Genomic DNA, 14,991 nt, shown 5'->3' on the forward strand with positions numbered 1-14,991 from the left:
GCGTTAAAGCACTATTGTGACAGCGAATGCATCGATCCGTGCATCAGTTCAAGTCGCATTGAAGCACGAAAGGCAAATTGTTGTTTTAAAAACGACAGCTGAAAGCAGGCAATCGTTCTGCACTCGCCAGCCATAACATAATGCAGCAGCGCGAATCGTATTTACAATTAGCTCGTAAAAGCACGTCCCGTAAGAAAGGTTAGGTTACGGTTTTTTCTTTAGTTTGAAGTGTGGTCGAGTGGGAGACAAAAGGAAGTGGGGCAGTAACCACCGTTACGACGCACGGTGTTCTGCGCACGAGTGCACGAGTGCATTTGTCACTGATGCGTTTCAAAGGGCAAGGTCACGCGGAATGCATCGCGTCACGTCCAGACGGTAGACGAATACTTTTAGTGTGTATGTGTGTTTAAAGAATTGCTTTTAGGGCATCGATTCTAACAACTTGGAAGATGTTTCTTACTTGAAAGCGTTTTGCCGACAGACAAATACTGCTTTGCATTTAGCTCTGGAGTTGCTATGTTTTTATAGCTCTAATATTTTGATTTAAGTATGTGAGTAAGTAAGTAATATTTTGATTTACATAGGAGTGTTTTACAATTTTACATCGAAGTGTTTAAGTACGAAACGAATATATGCGTTATTTACGATCTGCACTCACGCTCTAAATTGCTATAGAATGCGGTAAACATAGAAGTGAAGCAATGTGTTCGTTGGAGACACATTAAAAACCCGTATGTAACATTTAATGCATTTTAATATTAATTCATGTACTAATGATACGCTTTTAACAGAATGGGATTGAGGCGATTGGAACTTGATGGCTTAAACCTAGATTGGAGATCTATTAATAGGTTAGAAATGTAAAAGAGGCACTCTTATTGATTGTATATAAGAAAGATAAAATGTAGAAAGTCCAAGAACGCTGTACTGTGTCAGTAGTATGTAATGGTGGTGCTAATTTATGCAAATGAACGAACCTCCCTTGGCCTATAGAACAACTCCATACTGTTTGTCGAGGAATGGAAACTGGTTGGAAATAGTATCCTCATACGACGATCATTAAAGTTTATACATCAACGAGGGAACTTTTTCTAGGGCCTGGGAAGAGAGTTTACCATCTGTACCTTCATACCAGTTTGATGACGGTCGCTAGTGTGCTAATTTTTATGGACTCATCTGTAGGCAGGTATTACCGTGTTTGAAGCTCGAGAGTGACCTACGTTCCATCCCACACACACTACCAGCAGACATACATACGAGCAAGTGAAGTTAAAAGATCATTTCATTTCGATTGGATCATACCCTACATTACGTGAAGAGTCATCGTTTCCCACATCAGTGTAAAATTGGGAGTGTTATTTTTCGCAGAAATTATTAATTGCCGTACAGTTCACATTGTTTATGCATTTATTGAACGTTTGGATTTAGCATCGCATTTAAGTTTTAAAGTGAGTGGCAACAGTGTTTTGTAGGTAATGTGTAGACAATAGTCTTAAACAGTATACAGTGGAGCATCGTTTAATTTAGTTTAGTTTCCTTTCGAGCATCTACTCCTCTCAGATTTTAAAATTACACGGATAATAGGTTTAAATGTGTTTTTTTTTCAAATCTATTGTATAAAATTGGAATGTTTCATTGTATGAGCATTGCTTAGTTACTATAATGAATTTGAAATTTGAAAGAATATTTCTTAAATTGGCCTTGAATTTCATTGTTATTATAATAATATGATGTATGATAGAATGATGATGTGTATGATAGAATGTCCATAGAAGGATGAATCAATGGAATGTATTGTGCGTCGGTATGTGTGTCTGGTCATTCAGCTGCAGGGATTCTTTTGGTTTGATTGCTGTACGACAGATGTGAGCACCCCTCATATTATAAAATGTTTACTTTTCCGCTTGTCGTGCAGAATGATAAAATTCGGTACACCGTACATGTTTGTAGGTATGTCGTTGCATATCTGTGTGAGCATGTTTTTTTGTGCGTCAGTCTTTACTTTGCTAAGATGGAGTTTTTAATATCTCTATTTTTGAAAACACGGTCTTAACACGGTTCTATGGTGATGTTTGATCAGTATGTTGGTTGACTTTTGAGCAAATTGGTTTTACAATATTTGAGCAGCCTGATGATGTTTACTGCTGTGAACATAAATGTTCGGTCAAGCTCAAGGAAAGCTCAAGTGGTTTAAGGCTGAACTGAATGGTTCGCACGTGTTGGTGCACGGGCGTTTCTATTTTTCTTCTTTTGTGAATTTGTAAAAGTAAACAATTCATTATGAAGATGTTATCGTTATCAACATATCTGCGAAAAATGAATAACAAAATTCATTCATACATTCGCTCTGTGTTCAATTTCGTTGATGTCATTTGGACGAAACTTAAATAAATAACTTAAACAATCAGTAATACATTGTAAACACATTTACCATGAATCACATTAAAAATGATTTTACGGAACAAGACGACGGACTTTGGTTATTCCGCAAAAGTGCATTTTTGAACACATTTAAAATCTGGAGAATTCTGCTTTCTGGCCTATGCATTAGTTGAAGTCTATTGTTTATTGTTGATATTTTCGTTCCTGTCTCACACAATGTTTCGTTTCACGATTGCCGTCGTTTACAAGGAAAATCTGGAAAACAAAACATTGTTTGCCTGATGGCACGATATGAGGATGTTTATTCTTTCAGTTTTTGTTTTCTTGTAAATTCATCATAGCACAATACAATCTTCTACGTTTGCTTCCGACAGAACGGTAGCTGTTATATTGTTACGAGTAAAAATAAATGTCCATTAGGCGCTTGAATTTCATGTACTATTTAGGGCTTCGTATAAACATTGTTTTAAATACTGTATACATCCGTTTTGGGTATATTTTATTTTTAAAACTCCATAGTTGTGTTAAATCTTGCTACTATAATAATATAATAATGATAATATGCTATAATCATAATAATATCATAAAGTTGATTTTACCAATTCGTATGTCGAATTGTTTTCAAACAACAAAATGATTGGTTGTATAATTTTCTTATGGTTTTTTCCATCTAAGGTTCAATCGTGCAATTATTATATTTTGCTATGATTAATTATTGTTGTCTTTAAATATATAAATATTGTTATTTTATTATTTGACGCTAACGACGCACGAAACACGAATGCATGTTAAGCTTGACTAGTAAGATGTATGTATTGTTAACAAGTTCATCTTTTATAGGTCTGCCATAGCATACCTATGCATGTTAAGCTTGACCACGAACGCATGTTAAGCTTGACTAGTAAGATGTATGTATTGTTAACAAGTTCATCTTTTATAGGTCTGCCATAGCATATAGGACATTCAAAGGTACAAGGCACCTTCTTTCCGTAATACGGTACATAGCCTAGAACAAATTAGTTTACAATAAATGGAATGAAAATATGGAATTATTCTGAAGGAACGTTTTTAAAACTCAGTCAGAATGCAAACAACGATGTGTATTGTATTTAGTTTCCTTCGGTTGGCAACTAAAATGATGCTGTCCAAAAGAAGCGAGAAAATGCTAATAGTTCGGCTTATTCATTCAAGGTCATTTGGTAACTAAACCCGACTGAACGGAACAGAAACCAAAAGCGCGCTGGTTGATGTACAAGTATGGCATTGATGAAATGTGAGCTTACCGAAAAATATGCTTATTCTGCTCGAAACTCGCAGTGTTTCACTTGCTCGAGAATAGGTTGAGCATCTGGCAAGCATGTGTTGCTGGACGTATGAGAAAGACAAACAAACCTCAAATATCAAATATGAAAAAAAAGTTCGGTGTTGATTTCTCTAGGCACGTTTGATTCGTCATTTTTGAACAACAATAACAATGAATAGGAACATCTATGTTGCATTATTAGAGATTTTTTTTATTGTTGTAGCTGAACGCCGTTTATATGGTAGCCTTTCATCCGGCTGTTCGTTGAATTGTGTTGTTGGAAATGTATTAGGTTTGCTTTTTTTTCTGCCCATTTTCGCATCCGTGCTGGGGCAATAGTTATCCAAAAAAGAAAGAAAGAAAAATAATTTATAATTATGGCATTAAAAACTTGTACACAAATAAATGCAGAAACCATTTCGTTCAGAAAGAAACTCAAAACAATAGACTTCGCGTGTTTGGTTTCATTTAGGGAATCACAGTGCCATTGTTGGCAACTTTGTGCAGCAAACAGCTGTTGCTATTACTTTGAAGATGTGTATCGTGCGGGAACTGTGTCATCTGTGTCGCCAAGTCACTTTAATCTCCTGCTTCAACGACTTATTTATGATAAAATGATAAAATGGTTGTTTGAAAAAAGAAACTACTCTATTTACACCCAACTATTTTTTTTTTATTTCAACTTTACCCGTCATCTCATGGGCCTTTTGAAAAGTTTTGTTTTAAATTAATTTTCGGTAGTGCAAAAATGCATTAATGCATTTAATTTCATTTCAAATATTGTTCAAAATTAGGTACATATTGATTATGAAATCGAAGCGATATCTATTAGCAGATATGACATATGAGATGTGACCAGTAATTCATTAAATAATCTAATTGACATTGTTCGTTTTGCAATTCTGATTGAGATGGAAGCGTTTTTGGAATCATTCTTGGGTAATTAATCATTTCTAATTGATATGACGGGTACGAAATTGATATCATTCATATGTTGATACATTTACATTAGCTGAACTGCCGAAACTGCTGTAATTGAAGTGATTGATTGCAATAGTCTTTTTTGTGCCGATAATCCAAATTGTATAGGTCTCGGATGAGGTTGATGAGCTCTTTATTGTATAGATCGTGTTATGGTATTGAATAGTAAAAACGTCTCATTATATATTTCATAAAGCATCTATATATTATTTGTATTTTCTATATTTTAATAAGTTTGTAAGCAATTGATGTTCGGTTTTTGGTATATTTACGAGTTATTAATTGGGCGTCTCAACATTTCACTACGTGAATGCAGTAGTAACTATCTAAAAATATCAAACTATCTAAAAAAATATTTTTTTTTTTATTCAGAAAGAACGGCTTCGGCCGTATTGCTTAATGTTAGGGTATAATCGTACAATTCAAATGATTGCGAGACATTTCCTTCTCGCAATTATGGAAGGACACCTTATTCCGGGTGTGCTCGGACAGTGCAGATATTATCCAATCCAAGTCCTTCTCGAATGGCCTATTTTTTCATAGCAGGGGTCGAGATCGTGCAATCCGTCGTCGTCCATTCCAGTTTGTTTTGTGAAGTCCATTCGTGGCAGGGGTCGAGATCGTGTTGTACGTTGTCATCCGGCGTACTTGTCCGGGTCATCATATGGATAATCTTGGAGTTTTCGAAATATCCATTGCAGGTTCGATCCAGTCCGTTTTGAACAGTCCAGTAAGCGTAGCAGGGGTCTTTATGAAGTTTAGCTTCCAACGCTTTCGAGTGACGGTATGCATCTAGCATGTTTTTAGGAACCTTTTTTTACGAAGGACCTTGTCCTAGCCCTTGGCGAGGATCTATATGCCGGGATCGAGGGTTAAAATCTTTGCAAGGACCTCATCCATGCAAAGATCTTCTGTCTCAAGCCGTGCCTGAACCTCCAGTCATACACATCACGCACATTCATTTATACATTCACACATACAGTCATTCATCACAAGCAAACTAGCGATTTACAACATGTAGCACAAGGACAAACAAATGGAGTATGGATGGGAAACATTACTCTTCCGGCCAACCAACCGATAGCAAGCCGTCCGACGATGACAAACGTTCGCACCCCGAATCTAAAAAAAATATCAAACTATCTAAAATATAAACTATCTAAAAATAAACAAATAAATAAATTGTCTGAACAGTCCTCAGACTCAATCACTATCGCGAATCACTATCAATGCTTACAAATTTGGAAGATATATGCTCGTCATCCTGCCTGATTGGAATGTACTTATTAGTCTAACATTATAAGCTTTGTCGAATTCGAATATTTCTTGTATGGTGTTCTGATGATATACCAACGCTTCTCGAGTAACTGATTTTGGTATTTATAAAGAAAGTAAATAAAATACCCAATCATCTCAGACAGGGATGTACCAAATCAGGTACTTTCAATTTCAGGAAAAAAAAAATCCGCGGGTCATTCAGTAAAAACGGTATTTTTCCAGGTAAATTGGGGGCTTTCAATGGCGCAACAGCTAATGCCAGTTTTATCCTGTTGGATGTAATCGGTATCTATGACATGGTGACGATAGAACGGTATCCAAAGGAAATTTGAATTGAAAGTGAACATGTACACAAGGTTGTTCTGCTTATTAAAAGGTGCTGCAAAAGGCATCCTTGTATTAAGGCATTAGCAATACGGCTTTGCCGTTATAATTGTACGACAAACACGTCAATTTTCCATCTCGATTAGTGAATAATCTGTTACCCTTTTTGCTGTGCATCCACTCAAACTTGCCGAAAGATATTTCCAAAGTTTCCAATTTTTACGACCTACGACCGTGTTATGTAAAAAATAACTCAAAATAATTTTATATTAGATCCTAATTGCCTATCTTAAACTAAACTAAACTAAACTTTATGTTTCAATTTGAGGAAAAAGTATTTGCTCTTAAGGATTGAAGAAGTTAAAATGTTATGAATAACCAGATCGTCCTTTGGAAAACATTGAACGTATCGTTTACAGACCAAGATCTGGCTTTGCGGCATCGTCAATGGTCAAAGGTGTGGAATAATATTATCGTTAGAAATATAATATTTAATTACTATAATATTTAAAACTGGATAAAAACCCAACAAATAAATACTGGGCAGATTGGATTTACCCCACGGTACAACACTGACCCCAGGTAATCATTCTGGTCATCCCACAACATCCATCTTCCATCTATCCATGTACATCCATCACACAGCGATTAGTTTGCTTCGGGAAGTTATGGCTCTCCAGCGTTGTATGGAATTACGAAATGAATAGTGAAAACAAACACAAACTATCATAATGATGTGCTTCCGCATAAATTTTGACGTTGATGGTGTAGCAATAACGTATGAATATATACATACAATAATTTAAAATGACTAAAGTTGGAACAAATGGTAATGCGTTTATACTGTAGCGCATGTAACGTGAGTTGATATTTTTATTAACTGAATCGGTTTTTTGGTGCAGCATTTTATGGAAGAAGTAATCTTATATATCATTTTATATCTTTTTTTAGATGTATTTTCATTTTAAATTTCCAAGAAAATAGATAAGAATGTATTAAGTTAGAGATTAGATGCTGATTCTTTGCGGCTCTGTGATTTACTTCCGCCATTTAGTGGTTTCGTAAAAAAGTAAGAAGGTGTGACATTTTGGGCTGGTGGTGTTAATCTTCCCAGCTTCCTTCCGCCATTGTATTCCCTCCGAAGGCACCGCAGCAGTGCCCATCGGTGATATGCAAGCTCACGTTCCAAAGCCTCGTTTTGTGCTTGGCTGCAGAAGTATAGGATCGACTGTCCCAGTTTTCTATTTCAACCAGTCCAGAGTTTTATCTGCAGTCTTTGCTGGGTGGACACCTTCGTATGCATGTGTAAGTGCTGATAAGCGCGCCAAACCCGAAGGTGGTGCCGGCCAAAGAGGTGTTTCGCGCACGATGTAACTCAGTCGTGGTGTGTTTTTCGAGCAAGCAAGAGAACTCGCCTGAACAGGCGCAATCAAGACGGTGCAAATTGAAGACCTGAGTATCAGAATATTTTTGTCAAAAAGTGACGCTATAATAATTGTGCTAATAATTGTGTTTGGTGGGTTCAGTTAAAAAAAAAAACACAGAAGGGTTGTATACACCATGTCCAGATACGAGTATACACCTTATAGGAGATCCGGTAAGTGGAATGGAAATAAGGAGTAATGATGAAATTGAAGAATTTTTAAGGAAGTGTGATGTGGACCAGTGACTGATAGATTTTACATTTACTGTAAAATTAAAATCTCATGAACGATTCTTAATTTCAAAGCATGCAATGCATACTAAATATCCTTAAGAAATGTGTAAAAAAACTCATAAATCACGGAAGAATGATCTCGACTCGTGCAACGCAAGTGACATCACGTTTCTTGTGAGGATCTTCATAAGATGACTCAAGTACCGTTATCGCAATTTCTAGCGGAAGATGTTGCTGTAACCTGAGTGTATAGTGGAGAACAAATTTTGTTGAAATACATGATGTGGCCCTGGATACGTGGAATGTGATAATAGGTAGCCCTACCTTTCAAGGTGGAAAACACTCCGATGGGCGAGCTAGTGACATTGACCAAGTACTGGCGTGGTCAAATGGGTTGGGTGTATATTTTTCTAGTCGTTATCTGTTTGGTATGATATAAGCGTACCATGAACGCGTAATTGCGTTTAGCGTTTGAATGCTACCAGGGCAGGAATGCATTGTACGGGATATTTAAGATATGAGCAAGAAAGATTAGGCATTTTTAGTAGGCACAGCCGCAAGGCAAATCGCTTTGGTAGAATACTAAACCAAATTCCACTGTGTGTGATAAAGGGGATCTGTGAAAAAGACGAGCGAAAGTGGAATTTCGCTTCTTTATCAGGAATTGATTATTGCAAAGCAGATCCTACCATTTTATCGGTTTTGCGCCGAGTGTTTGTCTACAGAATTGCGCGGACCAACCTTTGATACAGAAATGCAAACTGCACACTGCCAAAACCACACATATTGTTACAGAATTATTTCAGCCATGTATGCCCTTCTGAGTGAACGCTTCGAGGGTGCACAGAAACCCCGGCCACCGGTCCAATCGTGACCAACGATAACAGCAAGTTACTGCTTATCTCGAAATAACTTTAGATGATAACAACTGTTGCTCTGCTTCGCTTACTACGCCATGAATGTCACGATCCGCGTGATGGTCACAGCTGTTTAGTACTACGCCTTACCATCTAGAAAATCTAGCTTTGCATCTCGCACTTTGCATAGGAGCTAGCGATTTAGCGGCGTTTTAAAGCGTTTGAAGTTCAATTGGGCCAGTGTTCTATGGTCGGCAAATGCTACTGATGCCGTCGTTGATGGTGGCCCGCCGTGATCGTGTAAAGGCAAACATTGGCGATAAGTAGAGGTACTATGCTGTTTGCTTGGTACGCGAGATTAAACTATGAGGTTTGCAAAATCGGCAAATAGACCACCTTGTAAGTGAAGGTTACGCTTAAAATATTTACTAATATGCAGCCAAATGTAGTCAAGAGAGGAAGCTCTTGCCTTATCTATGAAGAAAATGATTACATACTGTTTACTCTGGATATCACAAGATATTAAGCATTTCTTATAGTTATTTTCTCTCTTTTTCTTTATTTTGATTCTAGGTTCCTATTATGAACCAGGCGGCTATGCGTTCCAGGTACAACAGCGCACCAACATGACTCAACGGGAGGGCATTCACAAGTTTGAAAATGAGCGTATCAAAACGCTACAGGAGGAGCGTTTGCATATCCAGAAGAAAACGTTTACAAAATGGATGAACTCGTTTCTGGTGAAGGTAAGTGTACAGTACAAGATTAGAATAATAGATTTTGTCAATCCTCATTGAATGAACCTTCGGATGTTGGAGCATATTATTATTACGCAGCCAGATATAAGTCAATCCTTGCAACGGGGGGACGACCGGTCAATTTCAGGCTCGAACCCATGACGGGCATGGTATTGAGTCGTTCAAGTTGACGACTGTACCACGGGACCGCCCCGTGTATCCATTATAGAAACCGAAACCGATTTCGATCAGAATAGATAGCAGTAGAAGTATGCTGGAGTATGCATTCTCTCATGAATACACAACTAGGTTAGAGGTAAAGCAAATGCAGTTTCATTTCACCTATTTTCTTACCGAGCTTCACGCGATTTCGCTATGCTTGAATCGCTAATTGCAACTTCTGCTGCAGCCCTTCCCAGGCATGGGCGCGTTTTCTCACGAATGCGTCATTGTTTGTTTATTAAATGTATCAGAAAGAGGGGACAACTGGAAGCAGCAACCGGACGGGGTAAACTCAATGCCGGCACGAAAGCCACGAGCTAAAAGCAACAAATGGGTCAGATCTCGGAAGGCGACAACATGCTGCTACTCCCACTGCTCCCGTGTGGGTTAGTGGGCCACACTGTGCGAATGCTCAACCGTTTGGGTAAAAAGTGTAATTGTACTTTTTTATTACCATTGTTATGTCCGACGCCTGTAACACTTGACTTTGAATGTGCCCCACAGTGTGACATTCTAGTGTTATGAGCGCTTGGGTGTTGTTGGTGTTTACTGCTGCTGGTAAAGCTGCACTTACGCGCATCGGGGCCGTAAAATAAATCCTTCTCAGAGAGACAAAAAAGTTGCGTAGGCGTGCGCAGAGCAGCCATGAGAGGGGTGGTGCAATGGTTGAGGTTGTAGGAGCTGACCACTTCAAAAATAAAAACATGTGCCTCTCCAAAGCCGGCTTCCTCTAGCAACAATGAGTCATGCTGCTAAGCCTCCTCTCGCGGAGCGCGCAGTCCACCGTGAAGCAAAAGGGAAATGAAATAGGCTAACAACGGCCGCAAAATGGTGCGAATGCGTGTTCTACATTCAACTCCAAATCGGCCCATGCTAATGAATAACGGACGGTGCGTCGTTCCTCGTTTCCCTGCGCGAAACCTATTACACTCCATGGTTCAGTTCCGGTTGCGAGAGCCCGCCACACTCGCATTCGCATCCCGTGGAGTGTTGCTAATGAGGAACGAAAATCAGAATCACGCCTTCCATGCTTCTTGGGTGCAATTTATTGGTCCGCAGTTTTCGACGGTGACGAAACAAATTATCGCCAGCGGGAGGCTGAACAGATCTTTTTCGAACGCCTTTTGTGTACTACCGACTGTTGTTTTTGAATCGGCGTTTCTCGTATTGGTTTATGTCTTTGGAGATCATAAATCACGAGCAAATTTTGTTAATGGTGAAAGTCGTATGTTGTTCAGGCGCGTTGGTTTTAGCGTTGTTTAGCCTAATTCGAAATATTCAAAACCATTTTATACGCTGTTATAGTCCGTTCATTTTGTGTTTGTTGCTGCCTTAAACCAGGTCCGATTTATTACATTCTTTCATTCATGAACTAATGCCACAAGTTAGTGATGCAAAGTTAATCAAAGATTTCAAGATTCGCTAGCATCAGCGTTAGGAATGCGTTAGCAAACAGTGGTTTTATTTAGTAGTTTGTTTCGTTTAGTGTTCTGCTTGATTGGAGCTTAATTAATACCCTTTTTGTTTTCTTTTACACACCTTTGTTTCACAGGCCAAGATGGAGGTCGACGACCTGTTCATCGATCTGGCAGACGGTATAAAGCTTCTGAAGCTGCTGGAAATCATCTCCGGTGAGAAGCTGGGCAAGCCAAACAGTGGCCGCATGCGTGTACATAAAATAGAGAATGTTAACAAAAGCTTGGCCTTTCTGCACACGAAGGTAAGTGGCAAAGAGCTTTTCCATTATCAGGTGTTACAAAACATCGCAAATAATAATTGTATTATTTATGGTTATCTGTTGAAACTTTCTGATGAGCACTGTTGTACGTTAAAATGAGTTTCAAAAAATCACCATCCTTAGCAATTTCAAACAACATGTTTATAGCCACTGCAACGGGTCAGTGAACATTTAGGTCATATACAATAGCAATACAGTTTACAAGCCAATAGTTAACCGTTGTTAAATTATGCCGGTGGGTTTCCAAACAATGATTTAAAATGATTAATTTCACACCTATTGCGAGCTACCGAATATTCAGTTTAACAATTGCCTTATAACGCCCTACGGTGATGTAAGAAACGCGTGCGCGTCGTCGGTCAGTAGCCAATTTTAGGTGTAAACATCAACACGACCACAGTGGTGTGGTTGATCACTGGCTACCAGAATTACTCAGCCTTGACCTAGGCAATGGCTTTATAGGATAGATAAACCGCGCACGAATCACTCTTTTCTGGAAGTACAATGCATTGGCGAAATAATACGCCAATCGTTGAATCGATTGTGATTGTATCGATGAATTCGTCATGGCAAAAAAATCCAAGACCCGCCTCAACCAAAAACACGTCATGGAAAAATGTCTTGTCATAGGACTATCGTACACTGCTGTATGCTTTATTTTATAGTGGATGTAAACAAAACAGAGATAATCGCGTTTCACTTGGATTGTTTTACGATGTGTAGCTTTAAGGATTAGGTGCCCATTAGACATGAGCATTTGATGCATTGTATGTAATATTGGGGATGATTTACTATGACGGAAAGTTTACTTTGTATACGGAAATTACCATTTGACGACTATTATGACAACATCCCATATAAAACCAATCAATTTTATTCAACCTGATAACATGTAAACAAATGCTCGTTTGTTGGATGTTTGTATACCAGCGGTCGGCAAACTTTTGAGGCAAAGGGCCAAATTTAGTAAATGATCTAAAGCAGCGGGCCGGTAAAGAAGAATGCGGTTTTTTATATTATTGTGCTTAAATTAAAACATTATAAAATTTTGGAAACAAAATAATTGATTAATGATATCAAGCAATGCGATTGGTATTATTGCTGTTTTCTTATAATTGTTTCATCCAAGCATGGTTCAAAATCGATACTACATACTAATTATTTAGTTTAAATTAGATAAAAAAACTAATTATTTTTTTTAATATACAAAAAAATTAATCATAACATTTCGTATGTGTAGAACTTAAATCATGCATGTCTTCGTGTCCACCATTGTGAAAATTCCTTATAACTAACTAAAGGCGATTGGCAAAGTCTTGAACTTATTTGTGCAAGTAAGCTTAAATAATTCACTTTCAACAGATGTAAATTTAAAGAAATTATCTTTCCTAGTTTTTTTCTACAGCCAGCCGAAAATGGCATATTTTTTCATGCAAAAGTCACGGGGATATTGACCTCGGGTTCGAACATACTGAACGGTCCGTCATTCCATAGCACTTTAATTAAAGTCGAAAAAGTACGATGGTATAATATGGTATACTAAAATATCTTCAGTAATTTGTGTACGAATCGTTTTTTCCCATCTTTCAAAATCAGTCAAATCCTTTCGCGGGTCGGATTGAATGTTGCGGCGGGCCGTATTTGGCCCGCGGGCCGGACTTTGCCGACCGCTGTTGTATACGATTGATAGGTGACTGTTATATGTAGTACATGTATTGTGTCAAAAAGGTTAAAAATATATCTAAATGATATGATGATTGAGATGATAATTGTTCAATTATTTTCGTTCTAAAATTGTTACTATTTTCTAAATCATATTTTTTTCACCTCATTTAAAAATTCATTACTAGACTAGCTTAAATCAGTTTAAGACTTTAAGAACTCAGTTTAAGAAACAACTAAACAGCTATGAAATCAAGTAACCGCATAGTAGATCGGTTGCACGATTTTTGTACTATTCTGTGCCTTACAATGACTGAGAGACAATGTAAAACGCTTACCGTGCTTTGCAAAACGAGGGTCACGTTTTTTTTTATTATTATTGGAAAATCCCTTCCGTGACAGTAAGGGAACGACGAAACGCGAAACAAACGCTGAAGGGTGTAGTAGGTGGATTGGTCCTGGTCGATGAATTTCACTCTATCACAATCGAGATCAAGTTATGAATGCTAAAGTGGTTTTAACACAATCGCTTACCCTCGTTTATTGGCGATAGATCACGTTCCGAAGCTATAGTGAGGTTCCGTTTTACGCCCATGCACAACGGCTGGCTTATTCACAGCTGTTGAATAATGTATTAGATAGTATGACATAGTGTGTGATATTGCATGGAAAATATTTGCAGTTGTTTGATGTCTCTCTACAGGAGTAGCGCAGGAAATAACGGAACCAATGAAATGTGATTTTTAATTAGTTACGAAATTAATTAAAAAACTATTTTTAGTGTACTAGCTAGTTTGCAGTTTGTACTAAACAGCAAAGCACTGACCTCAACACTATTAATTTTCCGTTTTACTTTACGTCCGGTGTATTATCCGTGAGTATCGTTGATGCGTGACGTGACTTTGGTGAGTGGTCAAGTTGATTTCACTTTCAAGACCGTGTTGTAGCGAAAAGTAGCTGATTCAATTGAAAATAACTGTCTTATTCTATGTGCGAACAGCCCTCAAATACCAACTTTCATTTCTCTACCAGGCTGCTATTTTGAGGCTATCCGGCAACACAGATAGCAGAAAGAAACCGATCAAGCCTGACACAATTGACTAGAGCACAGCAGTGTTGTGTTTATGTACTTATTTCTACGTTGCGATGCACTTGATACACCTAGCGATATTGGAAGACCCCTTTCGGTCGGAACCAAGTATGAGTGCGACTTACAGTGAGCCACTGATTAACCAAAGTGATAGCTCAACACCATTTCATTCAAATGTTCGCTATGCAATGCGTGAACGGTGCTGCTTAAGCTAAGCGATCGGTTACTTTCCTCTTTCGGCAGCGGAATGCGGAACTCTACCTTACTCTTCATTCAAACAGAGGTAAAGTTATGATTTTGCGTAAAAAATAAAGCCATAAAAAGGATAAAACTATCCGTACATCATTATTATCAAAAGTACAGTGTGAATTGTGCGATAGTCATGTGTTGTCAAATGAGGCAACATTTCGACTGTCTTGCTCTTGCACAATGTCTTAATCTTTGTTGATGGATCAACCTTTGGCTTGTGATGTGTGACCCAAACGACTAATGCAATTATGGTCACGTAGTTTTCCCTTTCCGACTAATAGGAAAGTGTTGCACGTGAACTCTGTTGTTTATAGTGATACTAAGTAGTCAAAAGCAAACAAGAAAAGAAAAGTACCCGCCAACAAACCCCTTCTTAAACGCAACCATTTTTAAGCGACTTGCCATTTTACTACTCAAGTTTCCGCCAATTCCGCCAAAATCGCCTTAATGCATCGCTTCCGCACTTGACGAAAGCCATTACTTACCTTCCTCCGTATGGACTTTGGTTCGG

General features: G+C 38.1%; 1 protein-coding gene across 5 annotated transcripts in view; it reads left to right on the forward strand.

Moving 5' to 3' along the window:
• The window catches only part of LOC120949266 (spectrin beta chain, non-erythrocytic 1), a 53,922-nt gene that overhangs the window by 20,981 nt on the left and 17,950 nt on the right, over positions 1–14,991 (forward strand). For 2 of the 5 annotated variants that reach the window (XM_040366461.2, XM_040366462.2), the window contains exons 1-3: positions 7,630–7,865; positions 9,356–9,528; positions 11,294–11,461. In XM_040366461.2, the coding sequence (XP_040222395.2) occupies positions 7,829–7,865; positions 9,356–9,528; positions 11,294–11,461 (378 nt within the window). In that variant the 5' untranslated portion in view covers positions 7,630–7,828. Of the gene's footprint in view, positions 1–7,629; positions 7,866–9,355; positions 9,529–11,293; positions 11,462–14,991 lie in introns of those variants that run through there. The other 3 variants (XM_040366464.2, XM_049605170.1, XM_040366465.2) reach the window with 2 other exon arrangements.

The sequence above is a fragment of the Anopheles coluzzii genome, chromosome 2, assembly GCF_943734685.1.
Source record: "Anopheles coluzzii chromosome 2, AcolN3, whole genome shotgun sequence".
NCBI classification, from domain to species: domain Eukaryota; kingdom Metazoa; phylum Arthropoda; class Insecta; order Diptera; family Culicidae; genus Anopheles; species Anopheles coluzzii.